The sequence below is a fragment of the Tupaia chinensis genome, unplaced genomic scaffold (genome assembly GCF_000334495.1).
Source record: "Tupaia chinensis unplaced genomic scaffold, TupChi_1.0 Scaffold000272_1, whole genome shotgun sequence".
Classification (NCBI taxonomy): Eukaryota; Metazoa; Chordata; class Mammalia; order Scandentia; family Tupaiidae; genus Tupaia; species Tupaia belangeri.
In genome coordinates this window covers 860,137-879,349 of record NW_006159754.1, presented here as the reverse complement: position 1 = coordinate 879,349, position 19,213 = coordinate 860,137, and the positions used below count along the sequence as shown (strand labels likewise).

Below are 19,213 nucleotides of genomic sequence, written 5' to 3'. Positions count from 1 at the left end.
ATTTTTAATTTGTTATAGGGCATGTATGCTCACTAGAGAGAGCAGGAGAAAGTGAGAAAGCAAGCCACCAGGTCTGAGACTTCAAACCACGGATGACTTGATGACTTTAACTACCAGGCCACTTGCTGGCCCCAAGACAGCAATTTTTTTTTTTTTTCTTGAGAGAGAGATTTTTGCTATAGGGTGTATGCATTTGCCAGATATACAGAGAGAAACAGAAAGATAGAAATCAAGAAATCACCCCCGGGGGAGGATGGCCATGCCGCAATCCTTTCCCCTTCATTTTCCTCTTGGGATGTTGGGAACACATGAAAACATGCCCAGTGTGAGTTTCCAGCCTCAGGGTCTGGACTCCATCCATGGTAGGCCATGTAGGAGTTCAGTGACGTAACTATTACACCAGCTGCCGGTCCCCTAAGACAGCAGCTTTTAAATATATACACGAATCTTTGAAACTTTAAACAGAATTAAAAGATAAAGGAAAAACTGGGAGTAATGATCTGAAGCATATGTGTGGCAAATAATAGATGAACTCTTCCAATATATAAAGGATTCTTATAAATCAACAAGGAAAAGATGGACACCTTAATTTAAAAGTGAGAAAAAGAACATTCATAATTACCTCTGTCTTTCCTCATAAACACACACACACAGCAAAAAACATTAAATGTTCAATCTCATTAGATATTTTTATCAAATTAGCAAAAATGTGATAATATTGAGACTCGAAGGAACAAAGACCATCTCAATTACTACTGATGGAATTTGAAATTGAAACTTTCTGGAGGGCAACCTAGAAATATGTAACAAAATTCTTGATATGTATGCCATAAACAAAGCAATTTACATTTGCAAATAAATCCTAGGGAGGCAAATGGATGAACGCCTAAGAATGAAAACAGTCACTGCAGCACTCTTTGTAAGAGTAAAAACTGAACAGTCTAAATATCCACTATGAAAATTTAAAGAAACCAATGTTCAAAATCCATAGCATTTTATGATACTGTAAAAGCATGCCATCATTACCAATAATAATGTAGATCCTTCCCTATTAGCATGGAAAAAGGATCTAAATATATGATTAAGCGAAAAACACAAGTAACCTAGTAGCATGTTTCTATCAGTGTTAAATATTGATTCACTGTATATATAAGCATTGCATGATTATATATATGCATATACATCTACACGCGCACACACACACACACACACACACATGCCACATAACCCAGGAAACAGGTCTGAAATATTATGTGCCAAAATCTTAGCAGCTATTCAGAATAAGGCAATCATTAGTGATTTTCGCTTTCTTCTTTAGACCTTTCAGTCTACACCATTTACAAATGACTATGAGTTTTATGATACTAAATAGTAAGAAATATTTTCATTCTGTAAATAAATAAACAACATAATCACCTGATTAATTACTTTGTGCCTTCACCATGCAAACTATTTTCTTACCTTTAGACCTTCTGTTGGAAGTCTATAGCCAAATCTTGCTGGAAGATCATCAAATGTCTGAGACGCATTTTCAAAATTATACTAAATATAAAATAAAAAAGAATCAAGTTAAAACCACTTTACACATAATATTAAAAACAAAAGATTAAATTATGTAAATGATCATTTCTATAATTCTGACTTACTGCTACAGCTTTTCACAATAAAATGTAATTTGTAAATGGGTATCCACTAAACAAGAACTATATACCATTTACAATATATACAACTGCACAAATAGGATTGATTCCATATATTATCATCAAACAGCAACAATAATTTTCTAACATTAAACAAACTACTGTTTTGTGAATGCTCCCTGCAGTTTATTTCCTAGCAAAAACTTTTCAAGACAGATCATTTTCCAGGAAGAAAGTTCCCTTTTATTTTCTCAATATTATAAGAGTCTAATTTAATAGAAAAGCTTTACAGGATTTCTGATTCTAGTGATGAAAGATGACCTTTCCAAGGAGAAGAAGCAGCATCAACTCATACTTTTAAAGCATTGTCAATTTTGATATAAGCTGAAATTTCTATCCAGCACTAAATAATGACAGGACTAAATTCAATGAAATATACGAGTACAGAGGAAGCTGAAAGTATTCCAAGTCTGTAACAACTTACCCCCTTCCAAACAGATCTCTATGCTACAATATTTAATAGTCCTCTACAAAAACAAAACAAAATAAAACAAAAGGTTCTCTGTGCTTTTAGAAGATAAGGGCAATGATAGTAATTGTGAAGTGAATTTGCTACCTCATCCAAGAATGTTCAATCTGTATATAGAGAGCAAGAGAAACAATGGAGCTAGATGAAGCTACGCCCAGATAATGAACAAGTAACTTTTTTTTTTTAAAGAGAGATTTTTGCCATAGGGCTCATACACTCACCAGAGAGATGGAAAGGGAGCAACAGAGAGAGAAAGAGAGACAGAAAGCAAGAAATCACCCCCCCCAGGAGGGATGGCCATGCCACAATCCCTTCTCCTCTCAGGATTTTGGGTGCATAAGCGCATGTGCCCGACATTGTTTTAAACCATTGGTTCCAGAACTTGATCCACAGTCCACAACCTGGGAGTCCAGCAATGTAACCATTACACCACTTGCTGGTCCCACAGATAATAAACAAGTAACTTTTGAAGGCCAGACGGTGGCACAGTAACAGGATGCTCTATAAGAACAGCCCACATGACAAGGTCCCACACTTCTGTCTAGAACACACTGGGCACACACATTCCGCGAGCCAAGCTGGCTGATGCTGGGGCAGACTGGCATGAAGACCCAGTGGGGAGTGCGTGTCTCTGTCTCTCTCTATATACATCTCTCTTGCTTGTGGGAGAAATAAACAAACTTAAAAAAAAAAAGGTCGGGGGCCAGTAGTTATCATAGCAAGCAGTTAAGGTGCTGGACTCTCACATGGCTGACCGCAGTTCAAGGTCTGCACCTAGTGGCTTGAAAAATGATACGCGATGATGTGCCTGTGTACCCAAAATCCCGATGGGAGAATGGAGAAGGGATTGCGACGTAGACATACTCCCTAGGGGGTGATTTCTCACTTTCCCTCTCTGTCTTTCTCCAGCAAGCACACGTACCCTAAAGCAAACACCTTAAAAAAAGAAAAAGGATGTCAAAAAGCAAAAGTGTTATGAATAAGCCAGAAAATGATGGAAGAATCAAGTAAACCTAAAATACCATCGTGGATTAGGTCAACACATTCAGAGAGTCTGCCCCAGCATCGGTCAAACACCCACTGGTTAGCTTAACAGCGCATTAGAGCTGTGGCCAGGTTGTGCGCGGTTCATCTCCCCAACAGAGAAAGCGAGCTTGGATCCAGACACCTTCCATGGTCAGGTCCCTCGGTTTACTCTCAGCTTGACTTAGTAACTACAGGAAAGCTAATGTAGAACAGAAACCGTCTGGACAAACTAACAGGAATGAGGATGCGGGCAGAGCGGTTTTTAGATTCCACACAAACGCTATCCAGAGGGCCTTAACATACCCCTCTTTTGCCTTTGCTTCTCACTGTATGTTGATAATTGACTCAATAAACTATGTGATTCCAGCACATGATTCTGGTCACTGAACTATCCACGGTGTTCCCTCTGGGACACTCAGCCCCTGGGAACATACTTGGCAGCCACCAACTATATTAAGGTGATTGCTTCAGAGTGATTTCCCATAGCAACAATAACTTATACTTGCAGAGTGCTCTACAGTTTACAGAGTACTTTAGAGTCACAATGCTTTTAAATCCATCATCATAATTTATTGTTTAATCTCATAATTGAAACGCCCTTCTTTAACTGATTATTAGGCTGTCTGGAAAGTCAAGACATGTTTCTCTATGCAAAAATGCATCATGACGTTCCAGACAACCCAGTAATTTAACCATTGTTAGCTTTGTGTTGAACTTGAAAAATCCATTTAACTCCTCCAGACCCAAGACATCATGTAAAATAAAGAAACTGATTTAGATCAATGGAGACAGATCAAGAAAATATCTATGTGTGTGTGTACAAGCAGCACTTTAAAAACATGCACTGTGGGGCCAGCAGGTGGCATGATGGTTAAAGGCACTGGACTCCCACATGGCCGACGGTGGTTCAAGTCCCAAACCTGGCAGCTTGCTCTCTCTCTCTCTCTCTCTCTCACTCACTCACTCACTCGCTCTGTCCCTCTCTGTCAAATTTAAATAAAAAATAAATAAGTTTTAAAAAGTTAAGTACAATAATTCTTTATAAAAAAAAATGCACTGGGCTGGCTCAGTGGCCTGGTAGACAAGGGCTGCCAGACCCCACATGGCTGACCATGGGGTTCAAGTCCCAGAACTGGAGACCTGAGAAACACACTGCGTGCATGTATGTGCATGCCCAAAACCCCTAAAGGAGGAGGAGGTGGAGAAGGGACTGCGGTATGACCATGCCCCATAGGAGGTAATCTCTCCTCACCTCTCTCCCTGTCTCTCTCTGGCAAATGCACATACCCTCTAGCCCAAAACCAAACAAAACAAAAAAATGCATTTTATGCTCAAGAAATTAAAAATCTACAACTGCACTGAAGTATTCTTTTATCATTTATTATTGACGAGTGTTGCTTTCATGGCTGAAATTTCAGAACTATAATGTCGAACTTGAACTACACATTTGTAACACTGAGACTTGGAGTAAGTTTTATTATTGAGTCAGACACATTTTGAAACCACTTTTTCTTTCCTTAACAGCAAAATAAGGATTGTCTCAAATTGCCTCTTAAAATTGCTCCATAGGCCCCAGCAGGTGGCATGGTGATTAAGGTGCTGGACTCCCACATGGCTGAACCGGTTTGAGCCCCAGAACCAGCAGCTGGAAAATTATGCCAGGTACATGTGCGTGAGTGCCCAAGATCCCAAGAGGACAATGGAGGAGAGGGGACTGTGCCATGGCCATCCCCCCGAGGGGTGATTTCTCACTTTGTCTCTTTCCAGTTAGGATACCTGCTTGTGGCAAAACCTTAAAATTTTTTTTAAAAAATGCCAGACATGTATGCGTGCATGCCCAAAATCCTGAGGAGAATGGAGAAGGGACTGTGGCCATACCCCCTGGGGGATGACTTTCACACTACCTCTCTCTGTCTCCTTCTCCCACAAGTGCACGTGCCCTAAAGCAAAACTAAAAAAACCAAAATAATAATAAGTAAGAGCTACTATTTTCAACCCCTTCACGTACCCCTTTGAACGATGTATCACATCCAGTTCCTCTGCCTCAATTTTTAGTTCCCCAAGCCACTTGTGTGCCTTCACAACCCACTCCACTGTAGCGACCTGGGCACTCACATGGGCACAGGGGCCACACCTAGGCAGCCCCCGTGCTAATGGTCCCTTCAGGATGACATCAACTCACATTCCACACTCAACTACCCGAAGCATAGGGAACACTGCTGACAACAAGGATTCTGATGTTTGTTTTATCTCTACCCTGAAAAATACAAGGTGAGCAAGCGCATACCTTGCAAGGGAGTGAGTGAAGGATGAACTGAATGGTAATTATAACGAAGATAAAAATGATAAATAAAACACGTGCTCTGAGTCAAATACTGCTGTAAGCTGTTTACCTTATTTAAACATCACCACAGCACTGCAGTTTTCAAGTAAAGGAACCGAGGCACTTAGAGCGGCCACGTACTTTGATCTAGGTCACATAAATGGTTAAATTTTCACAGCAATCCACTGAAAATCATTTAACCCACCACACAAATGGATTATAGAATAACAATCCACTTCACTTACAAAAGAAAGAAATTAGACCAGGGCATCAGATAGGCATTAGAAACAACAGGAAAAAAAGGGACAAAACTCAAGAAATCAAAGGTGAAAGGAAGGCAAGAATTTCATGCCCTGATCAGTTCATAAATCCTGTAACTCATTTCAAAAGGAACTCAAGAATATTCCAAGGACTTTGGGGCGAATTTAGAGAAGAGGTCTGAATAGTAATGGGCTTAGTCCTTAAATGTTTTCCTTCCATTCCTCAAAAAGACTCAGACTAGCTCGAAAAACTCTAATCAACCTGTTCCCTACTAAAGAAGGTGACAGAGGGTAAGAAATCTCATGTGTACTACCACTGTTGTTTTGCCTTTAAGAGCTTTAGTAGTACAAAGGGAAAACACACACACACACACACACACACACACACACACAGCCCGGCTCTTACAATTTCTGTAATAATGGAGGAATCTTCCAGAAGTGCCATGATACACGGAAGCACAACTGAGGGCCACATCAGCTTTGGTGAGCAAGAATCATGGCCCTTCTCACTCTCGCCTTTTAAAAAAACAAATGAGCTGCACCCAGAAAGCAAAAACAAGAAATCCTTAGCACAGACTAGGAGCGTGTACTTGTGGGTGCACACACACACACACACGCACACACAATTAATTCCTCCTTCTCTTCCTTCACAAAAATTAGAAATAGAGGGGTCGGCAGGTGTCGTGGTGAGTAGGGACGCTGGACTCCCACATGGCCAACCACGGTTCAAATCCCGGACCCGCTGGCTTACTTTCTCACTTTTCCTCTCTCTCTGTCCCTCTCTGGCCAAATTAAAAATAAATAAAGTTAAATAAAATAATTTTTTTAAAAATTAGAAATAGGAAATACACATACTTCTCAGTAAGGACGGTAAGGCAGCCTAGAGAACACTACTAAGGTTTGCGGAATAAAACCTAAACACTTCTATACAAAGATAGGACAACTTTACTTCTCTTCTGATTCATGAATATATTAATGCAAGGCTGAAACTTTCTATGAAGATGTTGTAGAATTTCTTAAGATATTATCAACAGATACTATTGAAAGTGTAGGGTCATTAGAGCTTTATTAGGAACCAGGGAAAACAGTTAAGACTCAAGTAACAACACAAATACGTAAGTGTGTGTACACGGGCACTAATGTGTACACGCACTCTCGAGAGCTACAACACTGGGCCAGCAGGTGGCATGGAGGTTAATGCACTGGATCCCAAATGGCACAGTTCAAGTCCCAGACCCAATGGTTTGAAAAGTCATGAAGGGCGCGAGGACATTCATGGCTGAAATCTCCAGAGGAGACTGGAGAAGGGATTACGGTGTGGCTGACCCCCAGGAAGTGATTTCTTACTTTCCTTCTCTCTCTCTCTAGTGAGCACATTCACCCTATAGCAAACCAAAAATAAATAAATAAATAAACCAAAAAGAACAACAGCATTTATCAGGTATATATAGAATAGGAGATCTTATAGTAGATATTAAGCAATCAAAAAATGAATAAATAAGGGACCAGCAGTTAGCATAATGGCTGTGTTGCTGAACTCCCATGTAGTCGACCACGGTTCAAGTCCCGGACCTGGTGGCTTAAGCTCACGCCGGGCGTGTGTGCGTGTGTGTCCAAGATCCCGAGAAGGGATTGCAGCGTGGCCATCTCCCCTGGGGGGTGATTTCTTGCTTTCTATCTCTCTGTCTCTCTCTCTGTCTTTTTGGCGAGTACACACACCCTATAGCAAAAACCTCTCCAAAAAAAAAAAAAAAGAATGAATGAATAAAGTATCCCACTTTCAATTAATCATGTACATGTGCTTGGCTATGTTTGAAAGTAAATACCTTATAAGAGTCTATCACTCAGGGATATTTTAACACATAAATTTTACTGTACTTACTGCTAAAATGTCTGCTTCTACAGGCAGCAGGTTTAAGAACGCAAAGAGCTGTACAGTCAGGATGGTGTAGACTTGGGTGGCTGACAGCATGAGCATCCCTATGGAGAGCAGCATCTCGTAAAATCACCTGGAAGACAAGGATGTAACGGTGAGTTGGTGCTCTGACCCTGAGAACGTGTTATTTGGTCTATTAATTCCTAATGTCCAAAATATTCCTCCTAAGTGTCAAAATGTGTTAACATTAAAATTAATATTTATATTTCAAAAGCATATAAATTTATACAGATTACCCACATAGCTCAGTGACCCTGAGTTCTGTATTTTAACCACAAAACAAACAGCCTCCTATGGTGGGCAGTTACGGTATAGTACGCCTTACTAACCCAACTTTCAGAGAAACTACATATCTATAAAAATAATGATTAAAAACAGATACAAGCACCTTTGCTTTAAAACTGAAAACTTTCTAAACTTTTTAGAATTTTTTAGCCTCTGGTTCAATATAAATTCACATATAAATTCACTTTCTTTAGTGTTCCAAGTTATACCCACATTGGAGAATGCTTAATAGAAAATAGCACCCTAAAGGACCAGCAGTTGGCGTAATGGCTATGTCACTCGACTCTCATGTAGCTGACCGCAGTTCGAGTCCCAGACCTGGTGACTTAAACTCATACCGGGCACATACGCGTGCATGCCCAAGATCCCGAGAAGAGAATGGAGGAGAAAGGATTATGGCATGGCCATCCCCACCCCGGGAGGTGATTTCTTGCTTTCTGTCTCTCTGTCTCTCTCTGTGTTTCTGGAGAGTGTGCACGCCCTATAGAAAAACCTCTCAAAAAAAATAAATAAATAAAAAATAACTTGCTTCACAGTGACCTATGTAAGAAACTAAATATAAATAAGAACTGTGACTTTTCTTATAAAGTCTGGAATTTTTAGCCAACTCTGGGGAGAGGAGAAGGCAGAGTTTAGAAAGAAAGTAACTCCAAAGACATAAAATAATAATCATGACTAATACTGATCACTTACTAAGTGCCAGGCATTGCTGTAAGCATGTTATTGAATTCATTCATCTACTCGTTTATTTTTTAAGGGAGATTTTTTTTTCCTATGGGGTGTGCCACCTCACCAGAGAGACAGAGAGGAAAAAAGTGATAAATCATCCCCCAGAAGGATAGCCATGCCACAATCCCCTCTCCTCCATCCTTTGGTATATTGGGTATGTGCACACATGCAACTGGCATGAGCTTTAAGCCTCTGGGTCCAGGACTCAAACCATGGTCGACCATGTGGAAGCCCAGTCCCTTAACCACTGCACCACCTACTGACCCAATTCATCTAATCCTAACAACTCTCTGTAAGGTAGGTTTTCTGTCAGAGATGAGAAAAATTTAGGCACTATTATGCAACTTGCTTAAGATCAAACAAAGAATAGTAGAGTGAGGGGCCAGATGGTGGGACAGCAGTAAAATGTGATGCTCTGCAAGGCTGACACACATGGGAAGGTTTTGAGTTCATGTCCAGAGACCTGCCTGAGTACATGGGGTGTACATGGGATCATTATCTGGAAATGACTAATCGGGGGTAGGTAAACTACAGCTTCAAGACCCTATTGGAGCTGCTGTCTCTACATTTGTCTGCCTGCCTCTCTTACTCATTGAAAAATAAATAAATAAATAAAACAGAAAAGAATGGTAGAAACAGGATTTAAACCAAACGGACCATCTCTAAAGATCTACTCTTTAGCCCAACCTAAAACAAGGTTGATAACCAAGGTTGTTATTCAAAGAATGATGCGTGGGCCCTTGCCACACAGGTATTCAAGGGCTTTAAGCCAATATTTACAGCACAACAGTCGCTGGATTCTTTCTTTCTTTCACTTTCTATTTGTGCACATGCATGTATGTTTAATCATATGCAGTGTGTTCTGGGTTGGTTTTTTATTTTCTTTCATTGACTTTTCAATAACATTATGGAGTTTTGCCTTGTTTTTTTTTTTTAAGAGAGAGATTTTTGCTATAGGACAAGTGCACATGCTTGAGAGACAGAGAAAGATAGAGAGAGGAAGTGAGAAATCACTCCCTCCCCCGCATCCGCCCCGGAAGATGGCCATGCCTCAATCCCTTCTCCTCCTTTCTCCTTTTGGGATTTTGGGCACACAGACACACATGCCCAGCATGAGTTTTAAGCCGCTTGGTTTGGGACTCAAATTGTGGTTGACTAGTGGGAGTCCAGCTGCTGGTCCCGGGAATTTTGCTTCTATAAATCTCTATTAATTTTTATTAATTGCAGAAAATGTGGGAAAAATAAAACACATCCATAATTTTTAAATTATAGAATAACCAGAATCCATATCTGATGCATAACTTTCCAGCCTATTGGTTATATGTACATTCGAATATATATTTAGCGAAGTGAGAATATGCTGTATATATTGTTTTACTTTAGCTTTTCAAATAATATATTGTGAATATTTTCCTAATTCATAAATTAAAAAATTTAAACCTGCATCTCTTCAGGAGCCACCAAAGAGCTGCCATGAGACCCTTTGAAGCTTTCATCTCTTTCAAACACTATTTTTTTCTTAATCTATTTTATATATTTGGTTTCCATACATGATTTGTTTATACAAATAAAAGTTGCTGGTAGAAAATATAATGTATAATTGCTACATGAGATTTCTTATGGATCTTCTACAATGGACTGAACAGAAATCTCTACTAGATTTCTTTAAAAAAAAAAACTATCATTAACTCTGAAATAAAATTCTTTCAGTTAAACCTAGAGGTATAAATATTTAATATTCTTTTCAAGTCATGGAAGTGGGTGATAGTGTGAAAACTCAAAAAGAAATATAGATCTCGTATTAGACAGATCTGGTTTTATGTTTCAATACTCACATACTAACAGGGTGATATTTTTGTGGCAAAATATTTAATTACATAAATTACTTATAATGATAAGGAGAATCATAAGACCTAAAAGACAACACTGAAATAAATACAATTATGCACAGAAGGAGTTAACACAGCAGTGGAATATAGACAAAAAGGACTTTGGCTAGGGGATGTCAATGACAAAATAGGAAATACTGAGCAAGGACTACAGTGGATGAGAGGAATACAGTCCGGGAATTTTTTAATTTAATATTTATGGAATATTCTGGCAGACATGTAACTGGGCAGTGATCAAGGTCTGAAGTTCTACACAAGGCAAAGAGAGATTGGGAAATCAATAAACAGCTGTTAACTAAAGTAAATTTTTTTTAGGTTTTTGCCAGTGTGTTTGCCAGAGAGAGTCAAGGAAAGGGAAAGTGAGAATCACCCCAAACAGGGGATGGCTACACCACCATCCCTTCTCCATTCTCCTCCTAGGATTTTGGGTACTTAGGCACACGCTCCCAGCGTCATTTTCAAGCCACCAGGTCTGGGACTCAAAGCATGGTTGGCCATGTCGGAGTCCAGAGCCTTAATAATCACACTGCTTGGTGGCCCCAACAATCTTTTTTAATTTTCTCTTTTTTTTTTTTTTGGAGAGGTTTTTGCAATAGGGCGCAGAAAGCGAGAAATCACTCCCCAAGGGGGATGGCCACATTACAATCCCTTCTCCTCCATTCTCCTTTCAGGATCTTGAGCACACAAGCACACGCCCCCGGCATGAGTTTAAGCCACCGGTTCTGAGGCTTGAACTGTGGTCAACTACATGGGAGTCCAACCACATAGCTATTATGCCATCTGCTGGTCCCAGCCTCAGTAATCTTAATATGAAAGTAAAAATCAGAAAGAAGAAAAAACTAAGGAAAACTCTGAAGAAAATCTCAATTTAAGAGACAGAAAAAGAAAACGAAGAGAGAGATTGATTTCACACGAGAAAAAAACTCTGAAATGAATGTGAGGGAAGAGAAGACAGTCAACAGTAATAAAATGTTGGAGAAGAGGTTAAAAAGTTCTAAAATTTTCACATTTCAGAGTCTGTCCAACCTAAACTCTTTATTTCTCAGTCACCTTTGCTCTGATCAACTCACTTTTCCTGAAATCCACCTTGCAGGCTCTTTATCTTCATTCATAAGTTACTCAGAAAATATACTTTCCCATACCTTCAAAAGAGAATTTGGGCGAAAACTAAGAATCCTATGAAATTATATGCAAAATATTGTTATGTTTAAATATATGCAGTTTCTGTGAAAAAGGTTCATAGTAATTAGTTGTTAACACATTTTCAAAAAAGTGCAAAAGTACAAAAGCAGACAGCTTTTGTACTTGGTTATGTATGGTTACATCACTGGACTCTCACATAGCCAACTGCGGTTTGAGTCCCAAACCCAGAGGCTTGAAACTCATGGTGGGAGTGTGTGCATATATGCATGTGTGCCTGAAATTACAAGAGGAGAATGGAAGAGAAGGAATTATGGCGTGGTCATTCCCCCTGGGGGCGGGGGGGATTTCCCACTTTCTGTCTCTCTGCCTTGCTCTGTCTCGAGTGAGCACACGTGACTTGTAGCAAAAATCTCTCCCTCCAAAAAAGTAAGTTTGCTGCTGTCGTTGTTGCTCAGTTTTTGTTTTTTGTTTTCAGTTTACATTTCTCCTTCTCCAGGAAGCCTTCTAAGAAGGGTTATCAAAATTAAATCCTTGGGAACCAGCAGTTAGCGTAATGGCTATGTTGCTGGACTCCCACGTAGTCAACCGCAGTTCCTGTCCCGGACCCAGTGGCTTAAAACTCACGCCGGGCGCGTGTGCGTGCGTGCCCAAGATCCCGAGAAGAGAATGGAGGAGAAGGGACTGCAGCGTGACCATCCCCCCTGGGGGGTGATTTCTCGCTTTCTGTCTCTATGTCTCTGTCTGTCTGGCAAGCTCACGCGCCCTATAGCGAAAAACCTCTCCAAAAAAAAAATTAAATCCTTGATTCTAGCATTTAACCTCCTGTGTTAAGATCAATTTAGAAGATCAACTGTATACTAGGAAACTTGATTTATTGTAACTATAGTATTACTTGAAAAATTACTCCCTTGGTGCCAGCAGGTAGCACAGTAGTTAAGGCGCTGGACTGCCACATGGCCAGTCATGGTTGGAGTCCACTTGAAACACGTCAGGCACATGTGTGTTCATGACCAAAATCCCAAAAGGAGAATGGAAAAGAGTTTGCGGCATGGCCTTTCCCCATCCCCACGGGGTGGGGGGCAATTTCTCACTTTCTCTCTCTCTTGTCTCTATACTCTGGCAAGCGCACATGCCCTTTAACAAAAATCTCTCTCTAAAAAAAAAAAAAAAAAATTACTCGCTGACTGGTGAAAAACATTCACACTGTAAGTTAACTATAAAATCATATTACAAAAACATAAGCCTTAAAAAACCCTCTGATTTCCTGTAGTAAGTATTTCTTGAAACGAAGCACTACTCTGAAGTAATCTGGAAAATGTTCACTGGCTATTACAAGAAGCGGTTCCCTTCATATATGAGACTTTTCTGTGCTGAACACAACCACATACTTGACCTGACTGATTATATGAGTACGAAGCTTTACTTGGGTGAATGTAAGACTTCTTGATGAAGATGGACTTTATGTTGACATACTGCGCTCCAGTACTTTCTGACAAAGCTAGCGAGCATGGTGCCCGGTATAGGCTATCTGTTCCTGAGACACGTGACTACTGATCAGAACCCCTGGTCAGAGCCCGTGTCCTCCCTTTCTTTCCCATTACAATTCTTAGGGCTTCTCATCCTTGAATTGGTTCAACTGCTGCAGCCTCTACAATAGAATACAATACAGTACTACTTGCTATGATTCTTACCATCCCCAAATAGAACACAAGGACCTTGAAAATATTTCTTTAGAACCATGCTTGGAAGGACAAAAAACACAGAAGAACCTAGTAAAATACAGGCAGTTAAAAATATGTACCCCTTTTTTCTCCCACTCTCCCCCCCTCTCTTTCTTCTTCCCTTTTCCTGTACTTCTCCCTCTCCCTCACATTAACAAAGATAGAATATAATTGTATTCATTCTGAGTATGTCTATATTCAGAAGCATGGTATACTTCTTCAAAGGAAGTTCAAAGTAAAAAATATGTTAAAAAAAAAAAATTCTTGAGAACTACTGAGCAGGCTTCTTGAGATGTGTCTCACTACCATCTTTGATCACATCTAATTCTACCTACCAGGTGACAGAGTTCTAATTATTAATAGATATTTAATCTGAAATTGTTTCTTGGCTCTGTCTACAGTTTTCCAACTAGCAAATTCTCATTCTACTTTCTGTTCAGTCTATATTTTACTACCTGCGATGTATTCTTACAAAATTCTACCAAGCTGCTACCTTAAAGTTTACAGGAACTGCATAGAATGAAAAAAGTTATCCTATACCACAAGGTAGAAGTCTTGTTCAAGGTAATGACTCAATCTCTATAAAATTTAATAAAACTATCAAAACATTAATGGGGGACGAATAGAGAAACAGTATGAAATTGTTATACATTAAAAGAGATGAGGTTGGAACCAGCAGTTGGCATAATGGCTATGTCGCTAGACTCCCAAGTAGCCGACCGCGGTTCGTGTCCCGGACCCGGCAGCTTAAACTCACGCTGGGCGCATGTGCGTGCCCAAGATCCCGAGAGGAGAATGGAGGAGAAGGGATTGGGATGTGGCCATCCGTCCTGGGGGGTGATTTCTCGCTTTCTGTCTCTCTGTCTCTCTCTGTCTGTCTGGCAAGCGCACACACCCTATAGCAAAAACCTCTCCAAAAAGAAAAAAGAAAAAAAAAAAGAGAGAGAGATGAAGCCATGGGGCCAGCAGGTAGTACGGTGGTTAAGGTGCTGGACACTCCCTCATGGCCAACCACAGTTCGAGTCCCAGACGTGGTAGCTTCCTTTCTCCCTTTCCCTCTCTCTCTCTCTCGCTCTCGCTCTCGCTCTCGCTCTGTGTGTGTGTGTGTGTGTGTGTGTGTGTGTGTGTGTGTCTCTTTCTGGTCAAATTAAAATAAATGAATGAATAAATAAAATTAAATAAATAATCATTAAAAAGGAGAGAGAGATGAGGTCAGATGGCGGCATGCTGGTTAAGGCAGCTGAACTGACTGCACAATTCCAGTCCCGAGCCCGGAGGCTTGAAAAACACACCAGTCACATGTGCATGCATGCCCAAAATCCCAAAGGAGGGAGAAATAGAGGAGAAGGGATTTAACCTATTTTAGGTTAAATAACATTTCACTGTATGTAAATACTACATCGTATTCATCCATTCATCTATCAATGGATATCATACGGTAACGTCCATCCCCATGGGGGTTGTTTTCCTCCCTTTCCCTCTCTCACTATGAGTCTCTCACATGAGCACATACACTCTCTGGCAAATTAAAAAAAAGAGAGATGAGAACCATAAAATCTAAACGTAACATATGGGTCAATCAAACCAACAATAAAAGACTGTGAATAATACGGACAATATAAAAATGTGCTAAATATTAGATATCTTTAAAAATGTTAACTTTCTTCAGTATATTGTCCTAATTCCTTAGGAATATTCTATTTTTAATATATACTACATTATCCTATTGGGCTGTCAAAAAATCATGATGCATTTTTGCACAGAAAAACAGAAATATAAGTCATGACTTTCCGGATGACCCAATACTTTTCTATCTCTACAAATCTGACTCCCCTAGGTACCTTCTCTAGACTATACAGTATATGTCCTTGTAACTGGTTTGTTTCATAAGGCATATGTTTTGAAAGTTCACCCATGTAGCATGTGTCAACATTTCCTTCCTATTTTTGGTTAAATAACATTTCACTGTATGTACAGACTACATCTTACTCATCCATTCATCTATCAATAGACATCATATGGTAACTCTATCTCCTGAAGAATCACATGGTAATTCTATGTTTGGTCTCCTGAGGAGCTGCCATGTCATTGTCCACAGGGGCAATTCTACATTCCTACCAGTAATGTACAGGATTTCTTCACATCCTGGTCAGTGCTTTTTATTTTCCATTTTGTTGAAATAGCTTTTCTAATAGGTGTGAAGTGGAATTATAGTTTTGATTTTGTTTTTTTTAGAGAGAAATTTTTGCTATGGGGTATGTGTGCTCGCCAGAGAAGACAGAGAGACAGAAAGAGAGAAATCACTCTCCTCCTCCCCAGGAGGGATGGCTATACTGCAATCCCTTCCCCTCCATTCACTTCTTGGGATCTTGGCCATTCCCACAAATGCGCTTAGTGTGAGTTGTTTTTTTGTTTTTTTGTTTTTTTGTTTTTTTGTTTTTTTGTTTTTTTGTTTTTTTGTTTTTTTGTTTTTTTGTTTTTTTGTTTTTTTGTTTTTTTGTTTTTTTGTTTTTTTGTTTTTTTGTTTTTTTGTTTTTTGGAGAGGTTTTTGCCACAGGGTGGGTGCGCTTGCCAGAAAGACAGAAAAGGAGAAATCACCCCCCAGGGGGGATGGTCATGCTGTAATCCCTTCCCCTCTATTCTCCTCTCAAGATCTTGGGCACGCACTCATCTGCTGGTCCCATGGTTTTGATTTACATTTCCCTAACAAGTAGTGATGTGGAGCATTTTCTCATATACTTATTGGCCATTTATAAGTATTCTCTGGAGAAATATTACTTAAGTCCTGTGATCATTTTTTAATTGGATTGTTTGATTTTTTTGTTAAGTTATAAGAGGTTTTTACATATTATGGAAATCAATTCTTTATCAGATATATGATTAAAAAATATTTTCTCCCACTCTGTGGACTGTCTTTTCATTCTATTGATAGTGCCCTCTGATGCACAAATGGCTTTTATTTTCACAAAGTCCAATGTTTCTACTTTTTTCTTTTGTTGCATTTTTGGAGTTATTTTAAAGAAATCTTTGCCAAATTCAATGTCATTGAGTTTTTCTCTATGCTTTTATCTAAATTTTTTTATGTATTAGGACTTTAATCAATTTTGAGTTAAATTTTACATATGGAATAAGATAAAGGTCCAACTTTAAGCTTTTTTTTTTTCAGAGAGGTTTTAGCCACAAGACATGTGGGTTCACCAGAGAGACAGAGAGAGAAAGAGAGACAGATAGTGAAAAATCACTCCCCGGGGAAATGGCCACACCACAATCCCTTCTCCGTTCTCCTTTTGGGATTTTGACATACATGCACACATGCCAGCATGAATTTTAAGCCACCAGGCCTGCGACTCAAACCACAGTCAAATACATGGGAGTCCAGTGACATAACCATTACCGTTATATCCAACTTTATATTTCTGTATATGAATATCCAGTTTTCCTAATACTATTTGTTCAAAGGACCAGGTATAACTTTTTCTTCATCAAATAGTCTTGGCATTTCTGTAAAAAAATCATTTATCTACATAGGTGAGTTTTTATTTCTGAGCTCTCTATAAATTGATCTGTATGCCTGCCTTTCTGTTAGTACCACACTAATTTTTTTAAAAATGTTTTTGCCATAGCCCTGGATTTTGGACCTCCAAACTCTGAACAGACCTCTATTATTTATAAAATATCTAGAAGTAGGTATTTCTGCTATTAGCAACAGAAAAGAGTTAAAAAAAAAAAACACATGAATTTATTTCTGGGATCTTTATTCCATTCCATTGGTCTATTTGTCTGCTTTTATGCCAGTACCATACACTGCTTTGATTACTAAAGCTTTGTAGTAAGTTTTGAAGTCAGGAAATGAGTCATCCAGCTTGGTTTTTCTTTTTAAAGAGTGTTTTGGATCCTTAAGGTCCCTTAAAATTCCACATGAATTTTAAGATGGGTTTTTCTGTTTCTGGGGAGGAAAATCATTGAGATTTTGATGGGGATTACATTGAATCTGTAGATCTCTTTGGGTAGTATTGACATCTTAACAATATTAATTTTTCCAATCCATGAACATGGAATGCGTTCCTATTCCATTTATTTATGTCTTCTTTAATTTCTTTCAGCTAGGTACAATTTTCAGTGTACAATTCTTTTAAATCCTTAGCTAAATTTATATCTAAGTGTTTTATTCTTGTTTCTTTTGGGACATTAAGAAAAAATTTTCACTTATAATCACTGTTACTGTATAGGATGTGCAAGTCATTTTCTGTGCTTTATATCCTACTACTTAGCTGAACTGATTAGTTCTAAAAGTATGTGTGTAAACCGGAAATTTTCTAAATATAACATCATGTCATCTGTAACAAAGATAATCATGCTTTTTTTCCTTTCCAATTTGGATGCCTTTTATTTCTTTTTCTTGCCTAATTGCTATGGCTAAAACTTCTGGTACTATGATGAACAAAGTAGCAAAACTGGGCATTCTTGGGACTAGCAGTTGGCATAATGGCTATGTCACTGGACTCCCATAGAATCAACCGCGGTTCGAGTCTCGGATCCAATGGCTTAAACTTACGCCGGACATGTGTGCCTGCGTGCCCAAGATCCCAACAGGAGAATGGAGGAGAAGGGATTGCAGCATGGCCATCCCCCCTGGGGGAGTGATTTCTTACTTTCTATCTTTCTGGGAACCACACATGCCCTATAGCAAAAACCTCTCAAAAAAACAACGAAAAACTGGGCATTCTTGTTTTGTTCCTAATCTTAGAGAAAAAGCTTTAAATTTTACCATCAATTATGATTTCAGGTGAGAGTTTTTCATATACGGCCTTTATTATATTTTTCTTCTATTTCTGACTTGTTGGGTTATTTTTAATCATAAACAAGTTTTGAGTTCTGTCAAATACTTTTTCTGCATCAACTGAAACAATCACGTATTTTTCCTCTTCATTCTATCAATATAGTGTAACACTGATTATTTTCCATATACTGAAACATGCTTGCATGCTAGAAAGAAGACCCACCTGGTTATGGTTTATAATTGTTTTAATGTGCTATTGAAGTCAATTCTCTAGAATTTTGTTGAGGATTTTTTTTACCTCAGAAGGGATAAGTGATACTGGTCTTTAGTTTTCTTTTTCTGTCTTTGTCTGAGTTTGGCATCAGAATAATTTTGGCCCCTTAGAATGAGTTAGGAAATGTTGCCTCCTCATCAGTGTATTGGGAAGAGTTTGAGAAAGATCAGTGTTATTTCTCATTTAAATCCGGTAGCCACCTGGTTCTGGGCTTTTCTTTCTTGGAAAGTTTTTTTATTACAAACTCAATTTCTTTATTAGTTAAAGGTCTATTCAGATTTTCTATTTCTTCATGATTCAGTTTGGTAGACTACGTTTCTAAAAATGTGTCCATTTTACATGAATTGCCCGATTTCTGGGCATACAGTTGTTTATAGCACTGTTTCATTATCTTTTTTTTTTTTCATGTTTATTTATTTCTCCCATGAGTATGAAAGTGAAAAAGAAAGGGGAACAGAAAGATCAAATTCCTAAGAAGGTCTTGATGCATGATCCATCCCCAGCCTCAGCAGCACTAGATCAAGCGTATATGTGTGCCAGAGTAGTTGGAGGGGGGTCCAGACACCAACTGGGAACCTTTCTATGTGGGTCAGCTTTACAGAGCAAGCATTTTAACCACAGTGCCAGCATTTAACCCGTCAAGGTCCTTCATATGTCTGTAAAATTATTAGTTGTATC

At 38.9% G+C, this 19,213-nt stretch overlaps 1 protein-coding gene across 1 annotated transcript in view; it reads right to left on the bottom strand.

Annotated features, from left to right (window-relative positions):
* Window positions 1-19,213, bottom strand: part of RNF13 (ring finger protein 13) — a 126,867-nt gene that overhangs the window by 89,050 nt on the left and 18,604 nt on the right. The window contains 2 exon segments of the mRNA XM_014588282.2: window positions 1,462-1,542; window positions 7,661-7,787. Of these exon segments, the coding sequence (XP_014443768.1) occupies window positions 1,462-1,542; window positions 7,661-7,774 (195 nt within the window). The 5' untranslated portion in view covers window positions 7,775-7,787.